The sequence below is a fragment of the Schistocerca nitens genome, chromosome 3 (assembly GCF_023898315.1).
Source record: "Schistocerca nitens isolate TAMUIC-IGC-003100 chromosome 3, iqSchNite1.1, whole genome shotgun sequence".
Lineage (NCBI taxonomy): Eukaryota > Metazoa > Arthropoda > Insecta > Orthoptera > Acrididae > Schistocerca > Schistocerca nitens.
Genome location: NC_064616.1, coordinates 577,099,045 through 577,126,607, shown reverse-complemented (window position 1 = coordinate 577,126,607; position 27,563 = coordinate 577,099,045). Strand labels below are relative to the sequence as shown.

The 27,563-nt window shown below is 40.5% G+C and overlaps 1 protein-coding gene across 1 annotated transcript in view; it reads right to left on the bottom strand.

Moving 5' to 3' along the window:
- Positions 1-27,563, bottom strand: part of LOC126248488 (dedicator of cytokinesis protein 7) — a 262,928-nt gene that overhangs the window by 31,377 nt on the left and 203,988 nt on the right. Inside the window, exons 34-35 of the mRNA XM_049949513.1 lie at positions 27,367-27,538; positions 248-428 (exon numbers count right to left, since the gene is read on the bottom strand). Coding sequence (XP_049805470.1) covers positions 248-428; positions 27,367-27,538 — 353 coding nt within the window. The remainder of the gene's footprint in view (positions 1-247; positions 429-27,366; positions 27,539-27,563) is intronic.

Genomic DNA, 27,563 nt, shown 5'->3' with positions numbered 1-27,563 from the left:
TAAAATATCATGATGTGATGTATTTTGCCACATTGCAGTTTGACTTTGGTTTATGACATGTTCTTGGGCACTTCGAAACCACCTGAGAATGGCATACAAGTCAAAATCATGGTGGAATAAAGTGGCCATCCTGCTTCTTACAACCAGCTGCAAAAATACGATTATTTCATAAAATCAGTGCAAGTATGTTGCCAATCAGAACAAAAACAGAAATGAGCAGATATTGTGCAACTTGTTAGCTACTCACTGATGTTAAAATTTCTGTCGAAGTATGTTACTCGGTATCTCATTTCATAAGACTCAAAATAAGGCTCCACATATGTTATCTGAATGTAAGCTTTTTCTGGGTTCAAACTGCTCAAATCTACAGCTTTTGAGTCTTTTATAATGACAATGTTTTCAGATCCAAATCTTTCAGCATAGAAATTCTGAAACAAAAAGAAATTAAAAACCTATAATAAAATTTATTTCACAAAGGTGCAATAAAAAATCAGAACATGCAGTTTTTGAGATATGGAAATGAGCTGGATTTGGATCAAATCTGCATGCCAGATAAACATGCTTGGCAGACTGAGTGTGGTTTTCGCACAGTTTTTCTGAATCTATTTGGGCAAATACCAAGATGCTCCATCCTACAATTAAAAAAACAACACAAACCATTATAATACATATATTCATAGTACTCATTTGTGGAAACAACAAGGTGGTTCCTACCTATAATCAAAGAAAAAGCAAATTGTTACAATATAAATATGCACAGTACAAAATTATAAAGTTTTACTCCCTTAGAGTAAGTGACAACTGCTCTGTGAGAGGAAGGCCACCTGGCTGCCAACTTTAAATAAATTCCACACACCACCACCATAATTGCCATAACATTGTTGGAATTGTTTTCTACTTTGATAGTACAGTTTTACAGTGAAATTAAAGGGAAGAAATGTGGAAAAGAAGAAATGAACAATTGGAGGATGTAGCTACTAAGAATAAAACATCACTGCATGGATATGTAGACAGGTAGAGCCACATAACAATACTTTACACAGTTATATGATGTTTTGGTATGGTTTACTAGTATTCGTCCATTTCTAATCATACTGAAACTCTAGATATATTTTAGCTTGTGGGGCTCAAAAATTCTTTCCTTTCCATCTAGTGGAATTAATTAGATAAATTCAAAACTTTTTTTTCACCACCACCATTTGCAGTTCAAGGATTAGGCAACATAGCCTGTTGTGAAAAACATTCACAGATAACTGTAATGTAAATTGAGAAAAAACTAAACTAAGTTTACAAGACAAGGCCAGCATAAGTGTGTCAAGTGGGAGCAAGGAATGATTATTTTTGAAAGAAAAATGACACAAGTTGTCAGAGTTTCTTAATGTTATAATTAGCTGTAGATTATGAGACAAGGGTAAACAACAAAAATATAATGCAGGAACTGCATTTTTTATTCAGACAGTTAACTCATGGAGTATACAGGTAATTGGCCACACACTATGTATAATACAGCAAGTTTGGCTGAACTGTTACTAAGTTGAGGACAAGACAGTTTCCATTCCAAAGCAATAAGAGAGAGAAAAAGAGATTAAATTATAAATCAATCTGCATCCAAGTCTGTGTTCTGCAGACCACCATTCAGTACACAATAGAGGATACTCCGCGTAACACAGTCACTCCCCCCCTTCCACAAGCACACCACTTTTTCTTTTCCACTTCTATTTACAGATGGTTCACAGGCAGAAAGATTATCCTAACCTCACACCATATGCCCCAATTCCTTTCATTTTATTCTTTTTTGTCATCACCCGTGTGTGTGTGTGTGTGTGTGTGTGTGTGTGTGTGTGTGTGTGTGTGTGTGAGAGAGAGAGAGAGAGAGAGAGACTTCTTTGTGAATAGTGCCTTCCTTGTAGCATCTTCGATTCATTGGATTTGTTGAATATGTTTGTGATGCTCTTGTGATGACTGAACGAAAATTTAACATATCTCTCAGTTCTTGTTTGCATCCTCTCTCTTTTTCTTAGATTTGACTTTATAAGTGTCTCAAACCAACAACGCATAAGAATTAAGCAAATGAGAATTTTGTAGGTGACACAGTGTGCGAGTAAATTACATGGTCTTCGGATGATTCTGCTAAATTTCAGTCTCATATCTGGATTCCCTACAGCCACATTTATGAAGTCATATCAACTTAATACAGTCTGCATAGAGACTCCTAAGAACCTTGATAATTGGAGTCAATTTCAATGACTGGCCACTAATAATGTAGTGAAACGATATTTATGTGCATTACATATATTTATTTCATGTGTCAATTACCAGCCTTTTCATCAATAATAAGTAGCAAATAATAATAATAATAATAATAATAATAATAATAATAAAAGTATTCACTTTACACAGCTCATCCAGTTCCACAAAAATGTACAAAACTGTTGAAATAAAAATTCTCTAATGAGTAATAAAACTGTTGACATGAATGACTAACACTATGTGCCAAATCCATGTGGCTTAGTGATAAAAAAATAAAAATCTTGGAAGATTTTTGACATCACACAAAATTTTGAAATGTACACGACACTCACCTTGCAAACATTTTTGAAAGAGTACAAGCCTGCTACAGAGTCAAGGGTTGCCTAGTTTTAAAAAACAAAATATAATAAATTAAAATGTTTTATTTGAAAGGTATAACTTCACACAGCTACACACACACACACACACACACACACACACACACACACGCGCGCGCACACGCACACACGCATGCACAAGCGTATGCATGCACCTGTGCCCCTGCTGGCTAGACTCTCAGTGCCAATGTCATTTTATGATAGGCATACTGGTTGTGGTGGGGGTAGTGTCAGGTTGGGTGGGCAGAGGAAGAAGGTAGTGGGAGGCAGGGAGAGGGACGTGGCGACATGAACTGGGAAGGATGACAGGATGGAGGAAAGGGAAACTGTTGGGTGGAGGGTATGGCGACAATGGGTTACCTCAGACTGAGGCCAGGATGATTATGAGAGTGGAGGCTGTGTTGCAAGCATGACTCCCATCTGCACAATTCAGAGAAGCTGGTAAAGGAGGTTCCGATCCAGATGGCTTGAGTTGTGAAGCAGCTACTGAAATTGAGTGTGTTGTATTCAGCTGCATATTGTCCCACGGGGTGTTCCACTTTGTTCTTGCCAACAGATCGGCAGTTGTCATTCATCCCGGTGGACAGCTGCTTGGTGGTCATAACACCACAAAATGCTAAGCAGTGTTTGCAGCAGAGTTGGTATATGACATGGCTGCTTTCACAGCTTGTGATGGATTAGGTGCTGTGGCCACCGACTTAAGACATCATAGAGTCTACTGCATCGGCATCCCACTTTACATCCAACCATCATGGGATGCCTGCATCGCAGGGTGTATACTCACCAGGAAAACCTATGTCGTCTGTGTTGTCAAAATAAATACTTACCGGCGGCCAAAACACAACACAACACCAGGTCACCACCAACAGCCACCAGGGACCACTACCCGTTTGAGGAGCCTGCAGAACAGCTTCACCAGAGGTCGCAGCTAGCCTAGGAACTACTTTGCTATGTCAGGCATGTGGTCGCAAATAGTTCCGGTAGATACATCCGTCAACAGGCTTTATAAGGTGGCGCACTGCCAGCGAAAGGCAGTTCGACGCACCGCTCGGAAGGATACAGAGCTGCAGCCACAGCCAGACGCCTCTTCTAGCTGGCCGATCTCTTGGCATAGTCGACGAACCTCTTGACATTGTAGAATTGTTTGTGGTCACTCCCCATGAAGAGTTGGGTCTTTTCTATTATTATTATTATTATTATTATTATTATTTGTTATTTTGTATTTGTGTTGAGCTGCAGTTGGGATCGAGTCAGCTGACCTTTTGCAGATTGTATTATTGTTTCGTATTGGTGAGTCCAATAAATTGTTTTTGGACTTGTGTTTTCTGCATTTCTATTCTGTTAGTGCAGATACTTAAGTGGCGATGAGTTGGTTTACGAGTTTCCCGCATTTGCTCTGTCGTTGTCCGCTATGGCACAAGGTATTCCAGGTATTGACGAACCCTCAGCACGAGTCATAGCGCTGTTGGAACGTATGCAACAAACGAACGAGCTCATTATTCAGCGTTTACAGGTGATGTCCACGTTCCCTGTTGAGGTGCCTATGCAGGGGTCCCACCCAGCTTCCCCACTTCTGGGCTTCCGTGGCATGCCCCCTGCGTTTCCCAAGTTTGACAAATCCGTTGAGCCTTGAGGCAACTATGTGGCTTGTCTGGAGCAACACTATATTGCTCATGATGTCACTGGAAACTTTCAGCATCGTGCATTTTTCCTCACCTATGTGGGCCTGGAAGCTTATCACCTTTTGCAAGAGGTGCATCCCGATACGGAACCTCATGCTCTATCCTATGAAGTGTTGACTTCTAGCCTATTGGATTATTTTGACTCTCAGGTCCATGTGGCGGCAGGACATCACAAGTTGTTCTGTTGTCAGAAGCTTCCCGCACATTCATACAGAGAATGGATGGCTATGCTGCAAGGTCTGTCCCGTTATTGTCTTTTTTTCTGAGGCAACCCCCATTGTGAGCAGTCTTACGATTCGGCACTCATTCGTGATATGATTCTTCTCCATGCCCCCGATGATACCTTAAGGACTGATCTTCAGAAGCTGAAAGATCCCTCTTTAGACACCTGTTTATCCATTATCCACACTCATGAGCAGTCCTTTCGCTCTGCTTCCATGCTGCAGTTCCTGGCACAGGTCTTCGCATCCCGCGACACCGGTTTCCATCACCGCAGCCGCGTTGGGGGCCCACTCCTGAGGCCGTGCCTGTCCTGCAGAACCAGGGCACCAGTCCCCACCTATGTCAACGGTGGCCGCCACCGCTGCAGCAGCAGCAGCAGCAGCAGCAGAACGGTTGCCCTCCTGTAGTCAATGCTTTGTCACACATCAGAGGCAAGATTGCTGCTTCCGGAGGGTGACCCATTTGGCCTATGGAAAGCAGGGTCACAGAGCCGAGGTCTGTCAGTCATCTTCGGTGATGGCCATGGACCACACTGCTGTCGACGCCTCCAACTCCACGGTGGATTACATGGTGGATTAGATGGACCCGGCGCCACCAATTTCCTTCGCGCAGTCAGTTTTTCTGCACACGACAGCAGCGGTCACTCTGACTGTGCGGTTGAACAGCACTCCTCTCCCTTTTCAGATGGGTACCTGAACCTCAGTGACCATCATCGATGGCGATTCCCACCGTCAGTTGGGTTCACTGCCACTTCATTCGTTGCATGCTTCTCTGAAGAGCTACACCAACAAAGTCATCCGACTACAGGAGTGGTTCTTTGCTTGAGTCCAGTACCTCACTCACAACGTCACAGCCCGGGTTCCAGTCCTCGCTGCCCCCAAGGCCACCAGCTTATTGGGGATGGATCTTTTTCCCTTACTGGGTCTCGAGATACACGACTTGGGCCTGGCCATCCAGTTGTTGTTGGCAGACAATCACTTGCAGCAGCTTCTGGAAGATTTCCCAGACGTATTCTCTGCCACATGTCTGGGGGTCTCCGGGTTCAAAGCCCATATCGAACTCCTCCCGTCAGTGATCCTGAAGTTCCACAAAGCTCGCTGAGTACCATTTGCCCTCTGTGACAAACTACAGGAGAAGTTTTGTCGTTTGGAGGCTGAGGGCATCCTGAGCCTGGTCCACCATAGTCGTTGGGCTGTGCCCATCGTAGTCCTTGAGAAGCCAAACGGACCTCTTCGCATTTGTGGGGATTTTAAGGCCACTGTCAACGCTCAGTCTGTTATTGACTACTCCTATCCCATACCCAAGGTTGATGACACCCTGTCCCGGTTGGCTGTCGGCAAGGTGTTTGCCAAAATTGATCTGCGGAACACCTACCTCCAGTTGCCTTTGGACAAGTCATCGGAAATGATATTGGTAATCAATACTCCTTTTGGGATCTTCCAGTACAACCGCCCTCCGTTTGGGGTCGGCAGTGCTCTGGCCATCTTGCAGCGATATTTGGAAACATTGACAAGAGACATTATGGGGACGGCTAACTACCTTGATGATGGAGTATTGCTGTGTGGTGTGGGATCCGCATCAGATGGGACTGTCGGATGACATCGAAAAAGTACAAAGAAGGGCATCTCGTTTTGTACTATCGTGAAGTAGAGGAGATAGTGCCACAAACATGATAAGTGAATTGGAGTGGCAATCATTAAAACAAAGGCTTTTTTTGTTGCAACAGAATCTTCTCATGAAATTTCAATCACCAGTTTTCTCATCCGATTGCGAAAACATTCTGTTGGCACCCACCTACATAGGGAGTAATGATCATCACAATAAAATAAGAGAAATCAGGGCTTGCACAGAAAAATTTAAGTGCTCGTTTTTCCCACACGCCGTTTGAGAGTGGAACGGTAGAGATACAACTTGAAGGTGGTTCATTGAACCCTCTGCCAAGCACTTTATTGTGAATAGCAGAGTAATCACATAGACATAGAATCACACAGGCATAGACACCTTAGTTACTGGCATCTCCACCCTGGACTTGGCCTGGAACCTCTGGCACCTCTTCCAGGTTCTTCAGGGTGTCGGCTTAAGTTACAACAAGAAGAACTGTCTTATTTTTGTTCCTCATGTGATCTACCTCAGCCATGTTTTGAGCGCTAATGGCATTCGACTGACGCCACACTATGTTGAGGCTATTCCTGGGTCAACTCAATTACTACCATCATTTTATCCCAAATGTTGCGGCTCTGGCGGAACCACTTCACTGCCTCCTCCATAAGAATGTTCCCTGGGACTGGTCGCCAGCTTGTGTAGGGTGTTCCACCATCTGAAATCTTCTCTCCATATGACCCCACCAAGCCTCTCACCTTGGCTGCCAATACATCAGGCTACAGTGTGGGGGGCATATTGTCTCACCTCATCGACGGAGTAGAGTGCCCAGTGGCCTTCGTCTCTAAAACACTATCACTGGCTCAGCATAATTACAGCCAAATTGAGGAGGAGGCCTTGGACATCATCTTTGGGTTTAAGAAATTCCACGATTTCATCTACAGCTGTCACTTCACCTTATACACTGATCACAAGCTTCTGGTCTTGTTCTTTAGCACTACGGCCGCCATTCCCACAAGGGCTGCACACCGTCTCCAGTGCTGGGCATTGTTCCTTGTGGAATATTCCTATGACATCTGTTTTCAGGCCACAGCTCTCCACAACGCCGATCTTCTCTCTCATCTACCAGTGGGCGTTGACCCAGAGTTTGATGCTGACCCAGTTGCTTGTTTCCTCCTGGATGATGCTGCTGCCGAGGCAGTCACTGATTTTCCATTGGATGCCAAGCTAATCGCATGTCACACAGCAGACGACCCGACCCTCCAGGTGCTGATGCACCACGTTCAGCATGGGTCACCGTCAGACTGTCGTCAGCTGTGGCAGCTGGAGGTCCTGGCGTACAGTCACTGCCGCCAGGACCTGTCCGTCAGAGATGGGGTCCTCCTCATATCGGGTGATAATGAGCGTTGGCAGGTGATGCTGCCACCCTCCCTCCATCAGCAGGCTTTGGAGCTCTGCATGTTGGTAGGTTGGTTGGTTTGTTTTGGGGTTTGCTGGGGGCTAAACATAAAGTTCATCAGTCCCCTGTTCCAAACAGACATACTTGTAAAAGGCCAATACAGTAAACACGTAACCTCTGCACCCAGAGGGAGGGAACACCAAGGGTACAGAGCTAAAATGAACACCGCAATAACACAAAATAGAGGACACTTAAAAGGAGCAGAGCAAATAGTTGACTAGAGTAAAACAGGCAACAGAGGTTGATGAATCAGGTAAAAGGTCAACCACTCAACGACAAACGAAGAACCTCCAGCTGGGAAGCGTTGATAGAGGTACCAACAGAACTTGTTACCACAAAAGACACTATTTTGGTATCCACGTCACAATTAAAAGTCGCTGGACTGGGTGTAGCCTGAGAAATCATGTGAGAGCACCCACACTAGAGTGAGTGATAAAACCCAGCTGCACAGATAAAACGTAAAACTAAGTCAGCTATAGAGGCATCATCACCTAGAATTAAAGGAAGTGCAGCTGGTAAATTAAAGGACTGCCGCAAGGGGGCTAAAAGGGGGCAGTCCACCTGAAGCTGGAACACTGTCAGTCCTGCATCACAGCGACACCTGGGCGGTTTCTCATGGCCAAGGAGATAGCTGTGGGTCAACCGCGTATGTCCAATTCGGAGACGGCAGAGAACAACTGAGTCCCTACGCGTGCTCCTCAAAGATTAGTTCCATACGGTCGTAGACGACTTTACCATGCAAAGCTTATTCAGCGTGTTCAAGGCAGGCCATTCAGAGCTCCAGACATCGCGGACCTTGCGATGTAGGGCTGACCAGAGGTCTCTTTCCAAGAGACAAAGCTCCAGGGGTGGCAAAGTGGTGGCCTGCTTGGCCAACCGATCGACACGTTCATTTCCTGGAATGCCGATGTGGCCCAGGGTCCACACAAACGTCGCTGAGCAACCACACTCGGTGAGAGCAAAAACAGCATCTTTAAATCCGTGCACCAAAGGATCCCGAGAAAAACACTGGTCGAGTGCTTGCAATTCACTCAGGGAGTCACTGCATATGACAAATGACTCCCCAGGGCAGGAGGAAAGGTGAGCGAGTGCACGATAAAGAGCAACCAGCTCCACAGTGAAAACACTGCTCCACAAGGCAGGGAATGTTGCTCAAAGTAGTCACCGTGGATGAAAGCAAACCCAGTGTGTCCATCTGCACACTGGTCATTGGGGGATTGTCCTGATGAAATGGCTTGCTCGCCAGTATTTCTATTGGAGGGGGCTGGATGCTGTCATCACCCGAATGGTGGCCTCATGTCCCTCTTGCCAACAGCACCATTCAGCGCCTCTTGCTGCCTGTTCCCGTGGCCGCCTCCACCTCCTCCTCGGTCCTGTTTGCACTTTGATTTCACGGGCCCATTCCTCGGCTCCTCCTGGCTTATGCTTGGAGACACCGGCAATGAGTTTCCTTCTATCTCCTGCATGTCCTCCATGACCTCCGCCCATACCATCCAACCTCTTTCCCACACATTTGCCATTGAGGGCCTTCTGGAGTCATTGGTGACCAACAACAACCCTCAATTTGCATCTGCTCATTTACCTCCTCCTGCATCTGTCAGGGCATCCAGTTGATTCATACTGCTCCCTTTCATCCTACATCTAATGGGTTAGCTGAACAGTTTGTCCAGACATTCGAAGTCCAGATGTCAAAATTGTGTCCCCAACACTCCCTGGACAATGCTCTTACCATCTTTCTTTCCTCCTACCGTTCCACTCTTCAGGATGGATCATCCCCAGCTGAAAAACATCACGGCCGTCCTCATCGGTCCCCCTTATCTCTCCTGTTTCCATCTTCTCCCCATCCAGCTCCTCCGCATTCGAGACGGACCCGTTATTCTTTGCAGGATCCGGTCTGGGCGATGGTGTTTACCTGGCATCGTTCCCAGTGGGTCACCGCCAAGGTCTCGCCGTTCATCAGCCGTGCTATGGCGGCAGTCACCCTCGACAACAGCACAGTGTACCAGAAGCATACCAACCAGCTTCGACTCCGGTGTGGTTCACAGCCGGCTCCTCTGCTGTTTCCAGGGCTGTCAGCCCTCGGGGATGACAGTGCTCCTCTGCCCGACTGCCGCCTCTGCCATTGCCGCCGGTCACACTCCAGGTAGACTCTCCGGCAGAGGGCCCTAAGCCCATGGAGTTGGATCCTGCACATGCCACCGCACCTGGTCTCCTGTTGCCCACAGCTCTGGGGCCCGACAAAATGCTAAGTAGTGTTTGAGCAGAGTAGTTGTATGACATGGCTGATTTCACAGCTTGTGATGGAGTATGTGCTGTGGCCATCCACTTCGAACATCATAGGGCCTACTGCATCGGCATCCCACTTTACGTCCAACCATCATGAGATGCCTGCATCACAGGGTGTATATTCATCAGGAGAACCTTCGTCATCTGTGTTGTCAAAACAAATACTTACCAGCGGCCACAACACAACACAACACAACACCAGGTCGCCACCAATGGCTGCCATGGACCGCTGCCTATTTGTGGAACTTGCAGAACAGCTTCACCTGAGGTTGCAGCTAGCTTAGGAACTACTTCGCTACGCCAGGCATGTGATGGCAAATAGTTCCAGCAGATAAATCTGCCAACGGGCTTTATAATGGGGTGCACTGCTGGCAAAAGGCAGTTCAACGCATGGCTCATAAGGATACAGAGCTGCTGCCCTGGCAGCCATGGCTAGATGCCACTTCTAGCTGGCCGATCTCTTTGGTATAGTTGACGAACCTCTTGGCGTAGTAGAATTGTTTGTGTTTGCTCCCCGTGAAGAGTTGGGTCTTTCCTATTATTATTATTATTATTATTATTATTTCTTTACTTTCTCAGACGTTAAGTCTGGTTGAGAATGGAAAGTGACGCGGACCTTGATCAAGCGTCACTTCCTATTAACTGTACAGTATGTGTTATATTGCATTTAGGAACTTTCGGGTAATTGAACATGTATCAATAATTACGGATTTCTGTAGTTGTATATATGTGTTTGGATGTAGCTGTATTGCATTGATGTACTGGTGGATATTGTGTGGTATGACTCCTGTAGTTGATACTATAATTGGTATGATGTCAACTTTATCCTGATGCCACATGTCTTTGACTTCCTCAGACAGTTGGATGTATTTTTCAATTTTTTCTCCTGTTTTCTTTTGTATATTTGTTGTATTGGGTATGGATATTTCGATTAGTTGTGTTAATTTCTTCTTTTTATTGGTGAGTATGATGTCAGGTTTGTTATGTGGCGTTGTTTTATCTGTTATAATGGTTCTGTTCCAGTATAATTTGTATTCATCATTCTCCAGTACATTTTGTGGTGCATACTTGTATGTAGGAACTTGTTGTTTTAAAAGTTTATGTTGTAAGGCAAGCTGTTGATGTATTATTTTTGCAACATTGTCATGTCTTCTGGGGTATTCTGTATTTGCTAGTATTGTACATCCGCTTGTGATGTGACCTACTGTTTCTATTTGTTGTTTACAAAGTCTGCATTTATCTGTTGTGCTATTGGGATCTTTAATAATATGCTTGCTGTAATACCTGGTGTTTATTGTTTGATCCTGTATTGCAATCATGAATCCTTCTGTCTCACTGTATATATTGCCTTTTCTTAGCCATGTGTTGGATGCGTCTTGATCGATGTGTGGCTGTGTTAGATGATACGGGTGCTTGCCATGAAGTGTTTTCTTTTTCCAATTTACTTTCTTCGTATCTGTTGATGTTATGTGGTCTAAAGGGTTGTAGAGGTGGTTATGAAATTGTAGTGGTGTAGCCGATGTATTTATATGAGTGATTGCTTTGTGTATTTTGCTAGTTTCTGCTCGTTCTATAAAGAATTTTCTTAAATTGTCTACCTGTCCATAATGTAGGTTTTTTATATCGATAAATCCCCTTCCTCCTTCCTTTCTGCTTAATGTGAATCTTTCTGTTGCTGAATGTATGTGATGTATTCTATATTTGTGGCATTGTGATCGTGTAAGTGTATTGAGTGCTTCTAGGTCTGTGTTACTCCATTTCACTACTCCAAATGAGTAGGTCAATATTGGTATGGCATAAGTATTTATAGCTTTGGTCTTGTTTCTTGCTGTCAATTCTGTTTTCAGTATTTTTGTTAGTCTTTGTCTATATTTTTCTTTTAGTTCTTCTTTAATATTTGTATTATCTATTCCTATTTTTTGTCTGTATCCTAGATATTTATAGGCATCCGTTTTTTCCATCGCTTCTATGCAGTCGCTGTGGTTATCCAATATGTAATCTTCTTGTTTAGTGTGTTTTCCCTTGACTATGCTATTTTTCTTACATTTGTCTGTTCCAAAAGCCATACTTATATCATTGCTGAATACTTCTGTTATCTTTAGTAATTGGTTGAGTTGTTGATTTGTTGCTGCCAGTAGTTTTAGATCATCCATGTATAGCAAATGTGTGATTTTGTGTGGGTATGTTCCAGTAATACTGTATCCATAATTTGTATTATTTAGCATGTTGGATAGTGGGTTCAGAGCAAGGCAGAACCAGAAAGGACTTAATGAGTCTCCTTGGTATATTCCACGCTAAATCTGTATTGGCTGTGATGTGATATTATTTGAATTTGTTTGGATATTAAGTGTGGTTTTCCAATTTTTCATTACTATGTTTAGGAACTGTATCAATTTAGGATCTACTTTGTATATTTCCAATATTTGTAGTAACCATGAGTGGGGTACACTATCAAAAGCTTTTTGGTAATCAATGTATGCGTAGTGTAGCGACCTTTGTTTAGTTTTAGCTTGATATGTCATCTCTGCATCTATTATCAGTTGCTCTTTACATCCTCGTGCTCCTTTGCAACAGCCTTTTTGTTCTTCATTTATAATTTTGTTCTGTGTTGTATGTGTCATTAATTTCTGTTTAATGATTGAAGTTAATATTTTGTATATTGTTGGTAGGCATGTTATGGGGCGATATTTAGCTGGGTTCGTTGTGTCTGCTTGATCTTTAGGTTTCAGATAAGTTATTCCATGTGTAAGTGTATCAGGGAATGTGTATGGGTCTGCAATGTAACTGTTAAATAATTTAGTTAGATGTGAATGTGTTGAGGTGAACTTCTTTAACCAGAAATTTGCTATTTTATCATTTCCAGCGGCTTTCCAATTGTAAGTAGAATTAATTGCTTGGGTGACTTCATGTTGCAAAATTATCACTTCAGGCATTTGTGGTATCATCTTGTATGTGTCTGTTTCTGCTTGTATCCACCGTGCATGCCTGTTATGTTGTACCGGGTTAGACCATATGTTGCTCCAGAAGTGTTCCATGTCTGTTATGTTTGGTGGATTGTTTATTTTAATGTGTGTGTTATCTATTGTCTTGTAAAATTTCTTTTGGTTTGTGTTGAATGTTTGGTTTTGTTTCCTTCTATTTTCGCTTTTTTTGTATCTTCTGAGTCGTTTGGCTAATGCTTGTAATTTCTGCTTCTTTTCGTCTAATTGCTCTGTCGCTTCTTGTTGTGAGATTTTACCTAACCTTTTTCGTTTTTTTTCCGAGATTTCATTTCTTATAAATTGTGTTAGCTGTCCGATGTCTTTTCTCAGTTTTTCTATTCTGATCTGTAGCCTGTGTTGCCATGCTGGTTTTGTGGGTTTCTTCTGTGTGTTGGTTGGTTCTAATCTCTGCCTAGTGTGTATATTTAGTGTAGTGAGTGCTCCTATATAAACCAGTAGTTGTAACTCTTCCATAGTTGTGTTTTCATTTATTTTGTTGTGTATGATTGTGTTGATAGTTTTTATTGTTGTTTCGACTTGTGGGTTATTTGGTGATCTATGCAAGAATGGTCTTATGTCTGTATTTGTGTCTTTGTATTCTATGTATGTCAGCTGAAATTTTTCTTCTATATCTAACATGTGTGTCACTTCGTGTTCTATTTGTGCTTGTTCTGGTGGCTGTCTTAAGATTTCGTTTTCCTCTGATTGTTTAATTGGTGCGTGTTGTTCTTTGTTTGTTTGCTCTGGGATGTTTGAGTCCATTACTGTATTTTCTTCTTCTTCTGATTGCACATTATTTTGTTCCAGTATTTGTTGTACTTGTTGTTTGATGTTTTCTAATTCTGACTGGGGTATCCTGTTATTTTTGATTATTACACGGATCTGATCAGCTAGTCGTTGTTCTGTTAAAAATTTTAATTCTGGGTATCTGGTAATAAATGTTGTGTATACTTGTGATCTGTATCCAGTTGTGTTGGTTCCTAGGTTTGTTGCTTCGTAATAACAGAACATGAGGTGTCGATTAACTTCATCTGACCATCTCATCCTCTGTCTTTGTTTTCCTTCTAGGGTGGTTGCAGGAAGCATATCCTGCAAAACACCTCTATTTGGATTTAAATCATTTTCCAGTTGGCTAGCAGTGTCGTTACCATTGTGGGCGGGCATAGGGTTCAAGCGTCGTCCCCGACCATGACGGCGCTTGTCTGAGGCTTCTTTAGTTCTGTCCTGAACCAACTAATCACACTAAAGGGGGGTTAGCCCTATTAGTGGTTTGTTCTTTTCGTCGCCTTTTACGACTGGCAGAACATACCGGAGGCCTATTCTTTTCCCGGGCCTCCACGGGTAGCTTATTATTATTATTATTATTATTATTATTATTATTATTATTATTATTATTATTTCTTTCCTTTCTCAGACGTTATGTCTGGTTGAAAATGGAAAGCGACGCAGACCTTGATCAAGCGTGACTTCCTTTTAAGTGTACGGTATATGTTACATTGCATTTAGGAACTTTCGGGTAACTGAATATGTATCAATAATTACAGATTTCTGTTATTGTAGATATACGTTTGGATGTAGCTGTATTGCGTTGATGTACTGGTGGATATTGTGTGGTATGACTCCTGTAGTCGATAGTATAATTGGTATAATGTCAACTTTATCCTGATGGCACATGTCCTTGACTTCCTCAGACAGTTGGATGTATTTTTCAATTTTTTCCCCCCGTTTTCTTCTGTATATTTGTTGTATTGGGTATGGATATTTTGATTAGTCGTGTTAATTTCTTCCTTTTATTGGTGAGTATGATGTCAGGTTTGTTATGTGGTGTTGTTTTATCTGTTATAACGGTTCTGTTCCAGTATAATTTGTATTCACCATACTCTAGTACATTTTGTGGTGCATACTTGTATGTGGCAACATGTTGTTTTATTAGTTTATGTTGTATGGCAAGTTGTTGATGTATTATTTTTGCTACATTGTCATGTCTTCTGGGGTGTTCTGTACTTGCTAGTATTGTACATCGGCTTGTGATGTGATCTACTGTTTCTATTTGTTGTTTGCAAAGTCTGCATTTATCTGTTGTGGTATTGGAATCTTTAATAATATGCTTGCTCTAATATCTGGTGTTTATTGTTTGATCCTGTATTGCAATCATGAATCCTTCCATCTCACTGATTATATTGCTTTTTCTTAGCCATGTGTTGGATGTGTCTTGATCGGTGTGTGGCTGTGTTAGATGATACGGGTGCTTGCCATGTAGTGTTTTCTTTTTCCAATTTACTATCTTCGTATCTGTTGATGTTATGTGATCTAAAGAGTTGTAGAAGTGGTTACGGAATTGCAATGGTGTAGTCGATGTATTTATATGAGTGATTGCTTTGTGTATTTTGCTAGTTTCTGCTCATTCTAGAAAGAATTTTCTTAAATTGTCTACCTGTCCATAATGTAGGTTTTTTATGTCGATAAATCCCCTTCCTCCTTCCTTTCTGCTTAATGTGCATCTTTCTGTTGCTGAATGTATGTGATTTATTCTATATTTGTGGCATTGTGATCGTGTAAGTCTATTGAGTGCTTCTAGGTCTGTGTTACTCCATTTCACTACTCCAAATGAGTAGGTCAATATTGGTATAGCGTAAGTATTTATAGCTTTTGTCTTATTTCTTGCTGTCAATTTTGTTTTCAGTATTTTTGTTAGTCTTTGTCTGTATTTTTCTTTTAGTTCTTCTTTAATACTTGTATTATCTATTACTATTATTATTATTATTATTTCTTTACTTTCTCAGACGTTAAGTCTGGTTGAGAATGGAAAGTGACGCGGACCTTGATCAAGCGTCACTTCCTATTAACTGTACGGTATGTGTTATATTGCATTTAGGAACTTTCGGGTAATTGAACATGTATCAATAATTACGGATTTCTGTAGTTGTATATATGTGTTTGGATGTAGCTGTATTGCATTGATGTACTGGTGGATATTGTGTGGTATGACTCCTGTAGTTGATACTATAATTGGTATGATGTCAACTTTATCCTGATGCCACATGTCTTTGACTTCCTCAGACAGTTGGATGTATTTTTCAATTTTTTCTCCTGTTTTCTTTTGTATATTTGTTGTATTGGGTATGGATATTTCGATTAGTTGTGTTAATTTCTTCTTTTTATTGGTGAGTATGATGTCAGGTTTGTTATGTGGCGTTGTTTTATCTGTTATAATGGTTCTGTTCCAGTATAATTTGTATTCATCATTCTCCAGTACATTTTGTGGTGCATACTTGTATGTAGGAACTTGTTGTTTTAAAAGTTTATGTTGTAAGGCAAGCTGTTGATGTATTATTTTTGCGACATTGTCATGTCTTCTGGGGTATTCTGTATTTGCTAGTATTGTACATCCGCTTGTGATGTGACCTACTGTTTCTATTTGTTGTTTACAAAGTCTGCATTTATCTGTTGTGCTATTGGGATCTTTAATAATATGCTTGCTGTAATACCTGGTGTTTATTGTTTGATCCTGTATTGCAATCATGAATCCTTCTGTCTCACTGTATATATTGCCTTTTCTTAGCCATGTGTTGGATGCGTCTTGATCGATGTGTGGCTGTGTTAGATGATACGGGTGCTTGCCATGAAGTGTTTTCTTTTTCCAATTTACTTTCTTCGTATCTGTTGATGTTATGTGGTCTAAAGGGTTGTAGAGGTGGTTATGAAATTGTAGTGGTGTAGCCGATGTATTTATATGAGTGATTGCTTTGTGTATTTTGCTAGTTTCTGCTCGTTCTATAAAGAATTTTCTTAAATTGTCTACCCGTCCATAATGTAGGTTTTTTATATCGATAAATCCCCTTCCTCCTTCCTTTCTGCTTAATGTGAATCTTTCTATTGCTGAATGTATGTGATGTATTCTATATTTGTGGCATTGTGATCGTGTAAGTGTATTGAGTGCTTCTAGGTCTGTGTTACTCCATTTCACTACTCCAAATGAGTAGGTCAATATTGGTATGGCATATGTATTTATAGCTTTTGTCTTGTTTCTTGCTGTCAATTCTGTTTTCAGTATTTTTGTTAGTCTTTGTCTATATTTTTCTTTTAGTTCTTCTTTAATATTTGTATTATCTATTCCTATTTTTTGTCTGTATCCTAGATATTTATAGGCATCCGTTTTTTCCATCGCTTCTATGCAGTCGCTGTGGTTATCCAATATGTAATCTTCTTGTTTAGTGTGTTTTCCCTTGACTATGCTATTTTTCTTACATTTGTCTGTTCCAAAAGCCATATTTATATCATTGCTGAATACTTCTGTTATCTTTAGTAATTGGTTGAGTTGTTGATTTGTTGCTGCCAGTAGTTTTAGATCATCCATGTATAGCAAATGTGTGATTTTGTGTGGTTATGTTCCAGTAATATTGTATCCATAATTTGTATTATTTAGCATGTTGGATAGTGGGTTCAGAGCAAGGCAGAACCAGAAAGGACTTAATGAGTCTCCTTGGTATATTCCACGCTAAATCTGTATTGGCTGTGATGTGATATTATTTGAATTTGTTTGGATATTAAGTGTGGTTTTCCAATTTTTCATTACTATGTTTAGGAACTGTATCAATTTAGGATCTACTTTGTATATTTCCAATATTTGTAGTAACCATGAGTGGGGTACACTATCAAAAGCTTTTTGGTAATCAATGTATGCGTAGTGTAGCGACCTTTGTTTAGTTTTAGCTTGATATGTCATCTCTGCATCTATTATCAGTTGCTCTTTACATCCTCGTGCTCCTTTGCAACAGCCTTTTTGTTCTTCATTTATAATTTTGTTCTGTGTTGTATGTGTCATTAATTTCTGTTTAATGATTGAAGTTAATATTTTGTATATTGTTGGTAGGCATGTTATGGGGCGATATTTAGCTGGGTTCGTTGTGTCTGCTTGATCTTTAGGTTTCAGATAAGTTATTCCATGTGTAAGTGTATCAGGGAATGTGTATGGGTCTGCAATGTAACTGTTAAATAATTTAGTTAGATGTGAATGTGTTGAGGTGAACTTCTTTAACCAGAAATTTGCTATTTTATCATTTCCAGCGGCTTTCCAATTGTAAGTAGAATTAATTGCTTGGGTGACTTCATGTTGCAAAATTATCACTTCAGGCATTTGTGGTATCATCTTGTATGTGTCTGTTTCTGCTTGTATCCACCGTGCATGCCTGTTATGTTGTACCGGGTTAGACCATATGTTGCTCCAGAAGTGTTCCATGTCTGTTATGTTTGGTGGATTGTTTATTTTAATGTGTGTGTTATCTATTGTCTTGTAAAATTTCTTTTGGTTTGTGTTGAATGTTTGGTTTTGTTTCCTTCTATTTTCGCTTTTTTTGTATCTTCTGAGTCGTTTGGCTAATGCTTGTAATTTCTGCTTCTTTTCGTCTAATTGCTCTGTCGCTTCTTGTTGTGAGATTTTACCTAACCTTTTTCGTTTTTTTTCCGAGATTTCATTTCTTATAAATTGTGTTAGCTGTCCGATGTCTTTTCTCAGTTTTTCTATTCTGATCTGTAGCCTGTGTTGCCATGCTGGTTTTGTGGGTTTCTTCTGTGTGTTGGTTGGTTCTAATCTCTGCCTAGTGTGTATATTTAGTGTAGTGAGTGCTCCTATATAAACCAGTAGTTGTAACTCTTCCATAGTTGTGTTTTCATTTATTTTGTTGTGTATGATTGTGTTGATAGTTTTTATTGTTGTTTCGACTTGTGGGTTATTTGGTGATCTATGCAAGAATGGTCTTATGTCTGTATTTGTGTCTTTGTATTCTATGTATGTCAGCTGAAATTTTTCTTCTATATCTAACATGTGTGTCACTTCGTGTTCTATTTGTGCTTGTTCTGGTGGCTGTCTTAAGATTTCGTTTTCCTCTGATTGTTTAATTGGTGCGTGTTGTTCTTTGTTTGTTTGCTCTGGGATGTTTGAGTCCATTACTGTATTTTCTTCTTCTTCTGATTGCACATTATTTTGTTCCAGTATTTGTTGTACTTGTTGTTTGATGTTTTCTAATTCTGACTGGGGTATCCTGTTATTTTTGATTATTACACGGATCTGATCAGCTAGTCGTTGTTCTGTTAAAAATTTTAATTCTGGGTATCTGGTAATAAATGTTGTGTATACTTGTGATCTGTATCCAGTTGTGTTGGTTCCTAGGTTTGTTGCTTCGTAATAACAGAACATGAGGTGTCGATTAACTTCATCTGACCATCTCATCCTCTGTCTTTGTTTTCCTTCTAGGGTGGTTGCAGGAAGCATATCCTGCAAAACACCTCTATTTGGATTTAAATCATTTTCCAGTTGGCTAGCAGTGTCGTTACCATTGTGGGCGGGCATAGGGTTCAAGCGTCGTCCCCGACCATGACGGCGCTTGTCTGAGGCTTCTTTAGTTCTGTCCTGAACCAACTAATCACACTAAAGGGGGGTTAGCCCTATTAGTGGTTTGTTCTTTTCGTCGCCTTTTACGACTGGCAGAACATACCGGAGGCCTATTCTTTTCCCGGGCCTCCACGGGTAGCTTATTATTATTATTATTATTATTATTATTATTATTATTATTATTATTATTATTTCTTTCCTTTCTCAGACGTTATGTCTGGTTGAAAATGGAAAGCGACGCAGACCTTGATCAAGCGTGACTTCCTTTTAAGTGTACGGTATATGTTACATTGCATTTAGGAACTTTCGGGTAACTGAATATGTATCAATAATTACAGATTTCTGTTATTGTAGATATACGTTTGGATGTAGCTGTATTGCGTTGATGTACTGGTGGATATTGTGTGGTATGACTCCTGTAGTCGATAGTATAATTGGTATAATGTCAACTTTATCCTGATGGCACATGTCCTTGACTTCCTCAGACAGTTGGATGTATTTTTCAATTTTTTCCCCCCGTTTTCTTCTGTATATTTGTTGTATTGGGTATGGATATTTTGATTAGTCGTGTTAATTTCTTCCTTTTATTGGTGAGTATGATGTCAGGTTTGTTATGTGGTGTTGTTTTATCTGTTATAACGGTTCTGTTCCAGTATAATTTGTATTCACCATACTCTAGTACATTTTGTGGTGCATACTTGTATGTGGCAACATGTTGTTTTATTAGTTTATGTTGTATGGCAAGTTGTTGATGTATTATTTTTGCTACATTGTCATGTCTTCTGGGGTGTTCTGTACTTGCTAGTATTGTACATCGGCTTGTGATGTGATCTACTGTTTCTATTTGTTGTTTGCAAAGTCTGCATTTATCTGTTGTGGTATTGGAATCTTTAATAATATGCTTGCTCTAATATCTGGTGTTTATTGTTTGATCCTGTATTGCAATCATGAATCCTTCCATCTCACTGATTATATTGCTTTTTCTTAGCCATATGTTGGATGTGTCTTGATCGGTGTGTGGCTGTGTTAGATGATACGGGTGCTTGCCATGTAGTGTTTTCTTTTTCCAATTTACTATCTTCGTATCTGTTGATGTTATGTGATCTAAAGAGTTGTAGAAGTGGTTACGGAATTGCAATGGTGTAGTCGATGTATTTATATGAGTGATTGCTTTGTGTATTTTGCTAGTTTCTGCTCATTCTAGAAAGAATTTTCTTAAATTGTCTACCTGTCCATAATGTAGGTTTTTTATGTCGATAAATCCCCTTCCTCCTTCCTTTCTGCTTAATGTGCATCTTTCTGTTGCTGAATGTATGTGATTTATTCTATATTTGTGGCATTGTGATCGTGTAAGTCTATTGAGTGCTTCTAGGTCTGTGTTACTCCATTTCACTACTCCAAATGAGTAGGTCAATATTGGTATAGCGTAAGTATTTATAGCTTTTGTCTTATTTCTTGCTGTCAATTTTGTTTTCAGTATTTTTGTTAGTCTTTGTCTGTATTTTTCTTTTAGTTCTTCTTTAATACTTGTATTATCTATTACTATTATTATTATTATTATTTCTTTACTTTCTCAGACGTTAAGTCTGGTTGAGAATGGAAAGTGACGCGGACCTTGATCAAGCGTCACTTCCTATTAACTGTACGGTATGTGTTATATTGCATTTAGGAACTTTCGGGTAATTGAACATGTATCAATAATTACGGATTTCTGTAGTTGTATATATGTGTTTGGATGTAGCTGTATTGCATTGATGTACTGGTGGATATTGTGTGGTATGACTCCTGTAGTTGATACTATAATTGGTATGATGTCAACTTTATCCTGATGCCACATGTCTTTGACTTCCTCAGACAGTTGGATGTATTTTTCAATTTTTTCTCCTGTTTTCTTTTGTATATTTGTTGTATTGGGTATGGATATTTCGATTAGTTGTGTTAATTTCTTCTTTTTATTGGTGAGTATGATGTCAGGTTTGTTATGTGGCGTTGTTTTATCTGTTATAATGGTTCTGTTCCAGTATAATTTGTATTCATCATTCTCCAGTACATTTTGTGGTGCATACTTGTATGTAGGAACTTGTTGTTTTAAAAGTTTATGTTGTAAGGCAAGCTGTTGATGTATTATTTTTGCGACATTGTCATGTCTTCTGGGGTATTCTGTATTTGCTAGTATTGTACATCCGCTTGTGATGTGACCTACTGTTTCTATTTGTTGTTTACAAAGTCTGCATTTATCTGTTGTGCTATTGGGATCTTTAATAATATGCTTGCTGTAATACCTGGTGTTTATTGTTTGATCCTGTATTGCAATCATGAATCCTTCTGTCTCACTGTATATATTGCCTTTTCTTAGCCATGTATTGGATGCGTCTTGATCGATGTGTGGCTGTGTTAGATGATACGGGTGCTTGCCATGAAGTGTTTTCTTTTTCCAATTTACTTTCTTCGTATCTGTTGATGTTATGTGGTCTAAAGGGTTGTAGAGGTGGTTATGAAATTGTAGTGGTGTAGCCGATGTATTTATATGAGTGATTGCTTTGTGTATTTTGCTAGTTTCTGCTCGTTCTATAAAGAATTTTCTTAAATTGTCTACCCGTCCATAATGTAGGTTTTTTATATCGATAAATCCCCTTCCTCCTTCCTTTCTGCTTAATGTGAATCTTTCTATTGCTGAATGTATGTGATGTATTCTATATTTGTGGCATTGTGATCGTGTAAGTGTATTGAGTGCTTCTAGGTCTGTGTTACTCCATTTCACTACTCCAAATGAGTAGGTCAATATTGGTATGGCATATGTATTTATAGCTTTTGTCTTGTTTCTTGCTGTCAATTCTGTTTTCAGTATTTTTGTTAGTCTTTGTCTATATTTTTCTTTTAGTTCTTCTTTAATATTTGTATTATCTATTCCTATTTTTTGTCTGTATCCTAGATATTTATAGGCATCCGTTTTTTCCATCGCTTCTATGCAGTCGCTGTGGTTATCCAATATGTAATCTTCTTGTTTAGTGTGTTTTCCCTTGACTATGCTATTTTTCTTACATTTGTCTGTTCCAAAAGCCATATTTATATCATTGCTGAATACTTCTGTTATCTTTAGTAATTGGTTGAGTTGTTGATTTGTTGCTGCCAGTAGTTTTAGATCATCCATGTATAGCAAATGTGTGATTTTGTGTGGTTATGTTCCAGTAATATTGTATCCATAATTTGTATTATTTAGCATGTTGGATAGTGGGTTCAGAGCAAGGCAGAACCAGAAAGGACTTAATGAGTCTCCTTGGTATATTCCACGCTAAATCTGTATTGGCTGTGATGTGATATTATTTGAATTTGTTTGGATATTAAGTGTGGTTTTCCAATTTTTCATTACTATGTTTAGGAACTGTATCAATTTAGGATCTACTTTGTATATTTCCAATATTTGTAGTAACCATGAGTGGGGTACACTATCAAAAGCTTTTTGGTAATCAATGTATGCGTAGTGTAGCGACCTTTGTTTAGTTTTAGCTTGATATGTCATCTCTGCATCTATTATCAGTTGCTCTTTACATCCTCGTGCTCCTTTGCAACAGCCTTTTTGTTCTTCATTTATAATTTTGTTCTGTGTTGTATGTGTCATTAATTTCTGTTTAATGATTGAAGTTAATATTTTGTATATTGTTGGTAGGCATGTTATGGGGCGATATTTAGCTGGGTTCGTTGTGTCTGCTTGATCTTTAGGTTTCAGATAAGTTATTCCATGTGTAAGTGTATCAGGGAATGTGTATGGGTCTGCAATGTAACTGTTAAATAATTTAGTTAGATGTGAATGTGTTGAGGTGAACTTCTTTAACCAGAAATTTGCTATTTTATCATTTCCAGGGGCTTTCCAATTGTGAGTAGAATTAATTGCTTGGGTGACTTCATGTTGCAAAATTATCACTTCAGGCATTTGTGGTATCATCTTGTATGTGTCTGTTTCTGTTTGTATCCACCGTGCATGCCTGTTATGTTGTACCGGGTTAGACCATATGTTGCTCCAGAAGTGTTCCATGTCTGTTATGTTTGGTGGACTGTTTATTTTAATGTGTGTGTTATCTATTGTCTGGTAAAATTTCTTTTGGTTTGTGTTGAATGTTTGGTTTTGTTTCCTTCTATTTTCGCTTTTTTTGTATCTTCTGAGTCGTTTGGCTAATGCTTGTAATTTCTGCTTCTTTTCGTCTAATTGCTCTGTCGCTTCTTGTTGTGAGATTTTACCTAACCTTTTTCGTTTTTTTTCCGAGATTTCATTTCTTATAAATTGTGTTAGCTGTCCGATGTCTTTTCTCAGTTTTTCTATTCTGATCTGTAGCCTGTGTTGCCATGCTGGTTTTGTGGGTTTCTTCTGTGTGTTGGTTGGTTCTGATCTCTGTCTAGTGTGTATATTTAGTGTAGTGAGTGCTCCTATATAAACCAGTAGTTGTAACTCTTCCATAGTTGTGTTTTCATTTATTTTGTTGTGTATGATTGTGTTGATAGTTTTTATTGTTGTTTCGACTTGTGGGTTATTTGGTGGTCTATGCAAGAATGGTCTAATGTCTGTATTTGTGTCTTTGTATTCTATATATGTTAGCTGAAATTTTTCTTCTATATCTAGCATCTGTGTCACTTCGTGTTCTATTTGTGCTTGTTCTGGTGGCTGTCTTAAGATTTCGTTTTCCTCTGATTGTTTAATTGGTGCGTGTTGTTCTTTGTTTGTTTGCTCTGGGATGTTTGAGTCCATTACTGTATTTTCTTCTTCTTCTGATTGCACATTATTTTGTTCCAGTATTTGTTGTACTTGTTGTTTGATGTTTTCTAATTCTGACTGGGGTATCCTGTTATTTTTGATTATTACACGGATCTGATCAGCTAGTCGTTGTTCTGTTAAAAATTTTAATTCTGGGTATCTGGTAATAAATGTTGTGTATACTTGTGATCTGTATCCAGTTGTGTTGGTTCCTAGGTTTGTTGCTTCGTAATAACAGAACATGAGGTGTCGATTAACTTCATCTGACCATCTCATCCTCTGTCTTTGTTTTCCTTCTAGGGTGGTTGCAGGAAGCATATCCTGCAAAACACCTCTATTTGGATTTAAATCATTTTCCAGTTGGCTAGCAGTGTCGTTACCATTGTGGGCGGGCATAGGGTTCAAGCGTCGTCCCCGACCATGACGGCGCTTGTCTGAGGCTTCTTTAGTTCTGTCCTGAACCAACTAATCACACTAAAAGGGGGGTTAGCCCTATTAGTGGTTTGTTCTTTTCGTCGCCTTTTACGACTGGCAGAACATACCGGAGGCCTATTCTTTTCCCGGGCCTCCACGGGGATTATTATTATTATTATTATTATTATTATTATTATTATTATTATTTGTTATTTTGTATTTGTGTCAATCCACAGTTGAGACCGAGTTGGTCGTTTTTCGGAGATTGTATTATTGTTTCATTTTGGGGAGTCCAATAAATTGTTTTCGGACTTGCGTTTTCCGCATTTCTATTCTGCTAGCGCAGATACTTCAGTAGGATGTCCCTCATTTCAGGGCAGGATGAGAGATAATCGAAGTCCTGGCAAAGGATATGGTTCAGTTGTTCCAGTCAAAGGTGATACTGGGAAATGAGGGAGACACACCTTTGTAGGGGGGTTCTTTGTGGGTGGTGGGAGGATTGGGGGTGTGTGAGGATACGTCATGGGAAATCTGTTTGTGGACTAGGTTTGGGTGGTAATGCCTGGTGGGAAGGCCTTTGTGAGGCCTTCAGCATACTGGGCTTGTCACTGCAAGTATGTTGTACCCAGTGGCCAGGCTGTATTTTTTGGTGTGGAAGGGATGGCAGCTGTCAATATGTAGGTGCTGTTGGTGGTTAGTGGGTTTAATGTGGACAGAGGCGTGGATGGAGCGATCAGAGGTGTGGATGTGAATGTCCAGGGAGGTGACACACTGGGTGGAGTAGGACCATGTTACGTGGATGAGGAAAGGCGTTGAGGTTGTGGAGGAATGTGGATGTGCCATCTTCGCTTCGAGTCCAGATCATGAAGATGCCATTAATGGACCTAAACCAGGCTAGGGGTTGGGAGTTTTGGGACGCTAAAAAGGTTTCTTCTAGATGGCCCATAAACAGGTTGGCATAGGACGGTGCCCTGCGGGTGTCTGTTGGTGCACTGCAGATTTGTTTGTAAGCCTTCCATTAAAAGGAAATGTGGTTGTGGGTCAGAATACAGATGGCAAGATGTATAACAATGAGGAATTGGGTTTGGAGTCTGAAGGATGTTGGAACAGATAGTATTCGACAGCGACAAGGCCATGGGCATGAGGGATGTCGGTGTATAGGGATGATTGGGTTGGGTTGTTTTGGGGGAGGAGACCAGACAGCAAGGTCATCGGTCTCATCGGACTAGGGAAGGAAATCGGCTGTGCCCTTTGAAAGGAACAACAATGCCATTTACCTGGAGTGATTTAGGGAAATCACGGTATAGAGATGAAGCATCAACAGTGACAAGTAGTGATCTAGGATGTAAAGGGGTGGGGATGATGGAAAGTCCGTGAAGGAAGTGGTTAGTGTCCTTAATATAGGGCCTATGTTTCACACAATTGTTAGAGGTGTTGATCATCAAGAGTGGAAATTCTTTCAGTGAGTGCACAATATCCAGTGGGGCTTACAGGATTTTTGGGTTTGTGGATTTGTGGATTTTCGGGTGCATAAAGAAGGTAGATGTGTGGGGCGTTATTGGGGAGAAGAGGGAGAGGGGCTCAGGTGTGAAGTTCTGGGCTGTGCCTATGGATTTCAGTAGGGACTGTAGGTTACACTGGCCTTCCACAATGGGATCACTGTGGCAGAGCTTTTAGGCAGAGGACTCAGACAATTGGTGGGGGCCTTCCATGAGGTAGTCACTGCAACTCATCACGACAATGGTGGAGCCTTTGTCTGTGAGGAGGAAGATTAGGTCTGGATCTGTTTTCACGTTGTGTGTGGCTGTCTTTTCTCCTGCTGAAAGGTTTGTGCTCTTAGGAAGGGAACTGGGAGGTAAGGAATGCCTGAAAGCTGACTAGGGAGTGCTTAGGGGTGTGTGTGTGTGTGTGGGGGGGGGGGGGGGGGTAGGATCACAGTACAAACTGGGAGAGGCAAGGTTTAATGTTCAGATTCAGTTGGCTTTGATTGGAGGGATTGGTCGCAAAGAAGTGTTTCCACTATAGGGATTGTGAGAAAGAGAGCGGGCCTTTGACAAGTCCAACATGGTTAAACTTGGTGGGGGGAGGGGGGGGGGGTTGGGCTGAAGGTTAGACCTCTGAAAAGGAGTAAAACTTCCGTGCGACTGATGTCTGTGGTGAAGAGGTTAACAAGAATGTTTTGGGTTTGCCTGGTTGCTGGGTTTTGTGAGGTGCTGGGAGGGAGTTTTGGAGGATGTCATAAATTGAAGTGGTCAACTAGGTAGGGTACGGGCTATGAGGGGTTGATGAGGGGGTTCACTGAGAGAAGGATGGGTTTTAATGGATAGTGGTGCCCATGGTGAGAGTAAGATCCCCTCAGGTTGGACAATTTATGGATGTGCTGTCTGCAGTACTCCTGCAGGTGTTCAAGTGCAAGGGTTTCTATTTTGGAGATGATGTGTATGTAGTGATGACTGAACAGTAACATTATCTTGCAGAGGGAATAGAGGTGGTTCTGGGGTGGCTGTGCTGTGAAAAGGGGTTTTTGCAGCACCAGGTTCATGAGGGATAGGGACTGGCAGAATCTGAAAAGGTTGAGATCGTCTTCCACAGTTGCCATTCTGGCTTTTCAAGATGGATAAGTTTATGACTAGAAATGCATCTAACAGGAAAAGTCAGCATTACAGCATTTACCAATGTCTTAAGTATGCACGCATTTTAGAGATATGGACATGTACTAATATCAGAACGACAAAAAAGCATTTATATCGAGAGTAAAACAAATGACCAAGCTGAAGATCAAGGAAATGCTGTTGAAATCTATAGCCAGAAAATGTGATATACAATTTATGTGACAACATGGGCAATGAATTTGTATTGTCGAGAAGAAAAAAAGAGGGGACAGGGCATGTTTGTGTACACTTATAAAATAAAAATGGGAAATGACAATGCACATTGTTACATTGATTAAATACATACCTCAAGCCGACTAAAAATTTCAGGCAATTTTGTTAATGTTGGTTCTTTATAGATAAACTCTTCTCCATTCAGATCTCCAAATTTTGTTCCATAGAAACCAACACGGAAGTATGTTCCAAAGACACGCTTTCCCTGCAGCTGGTCAACTCTAGTAAATGCATCATGTAATTTCCTGAAAGATTGAGATTATCAGTGGA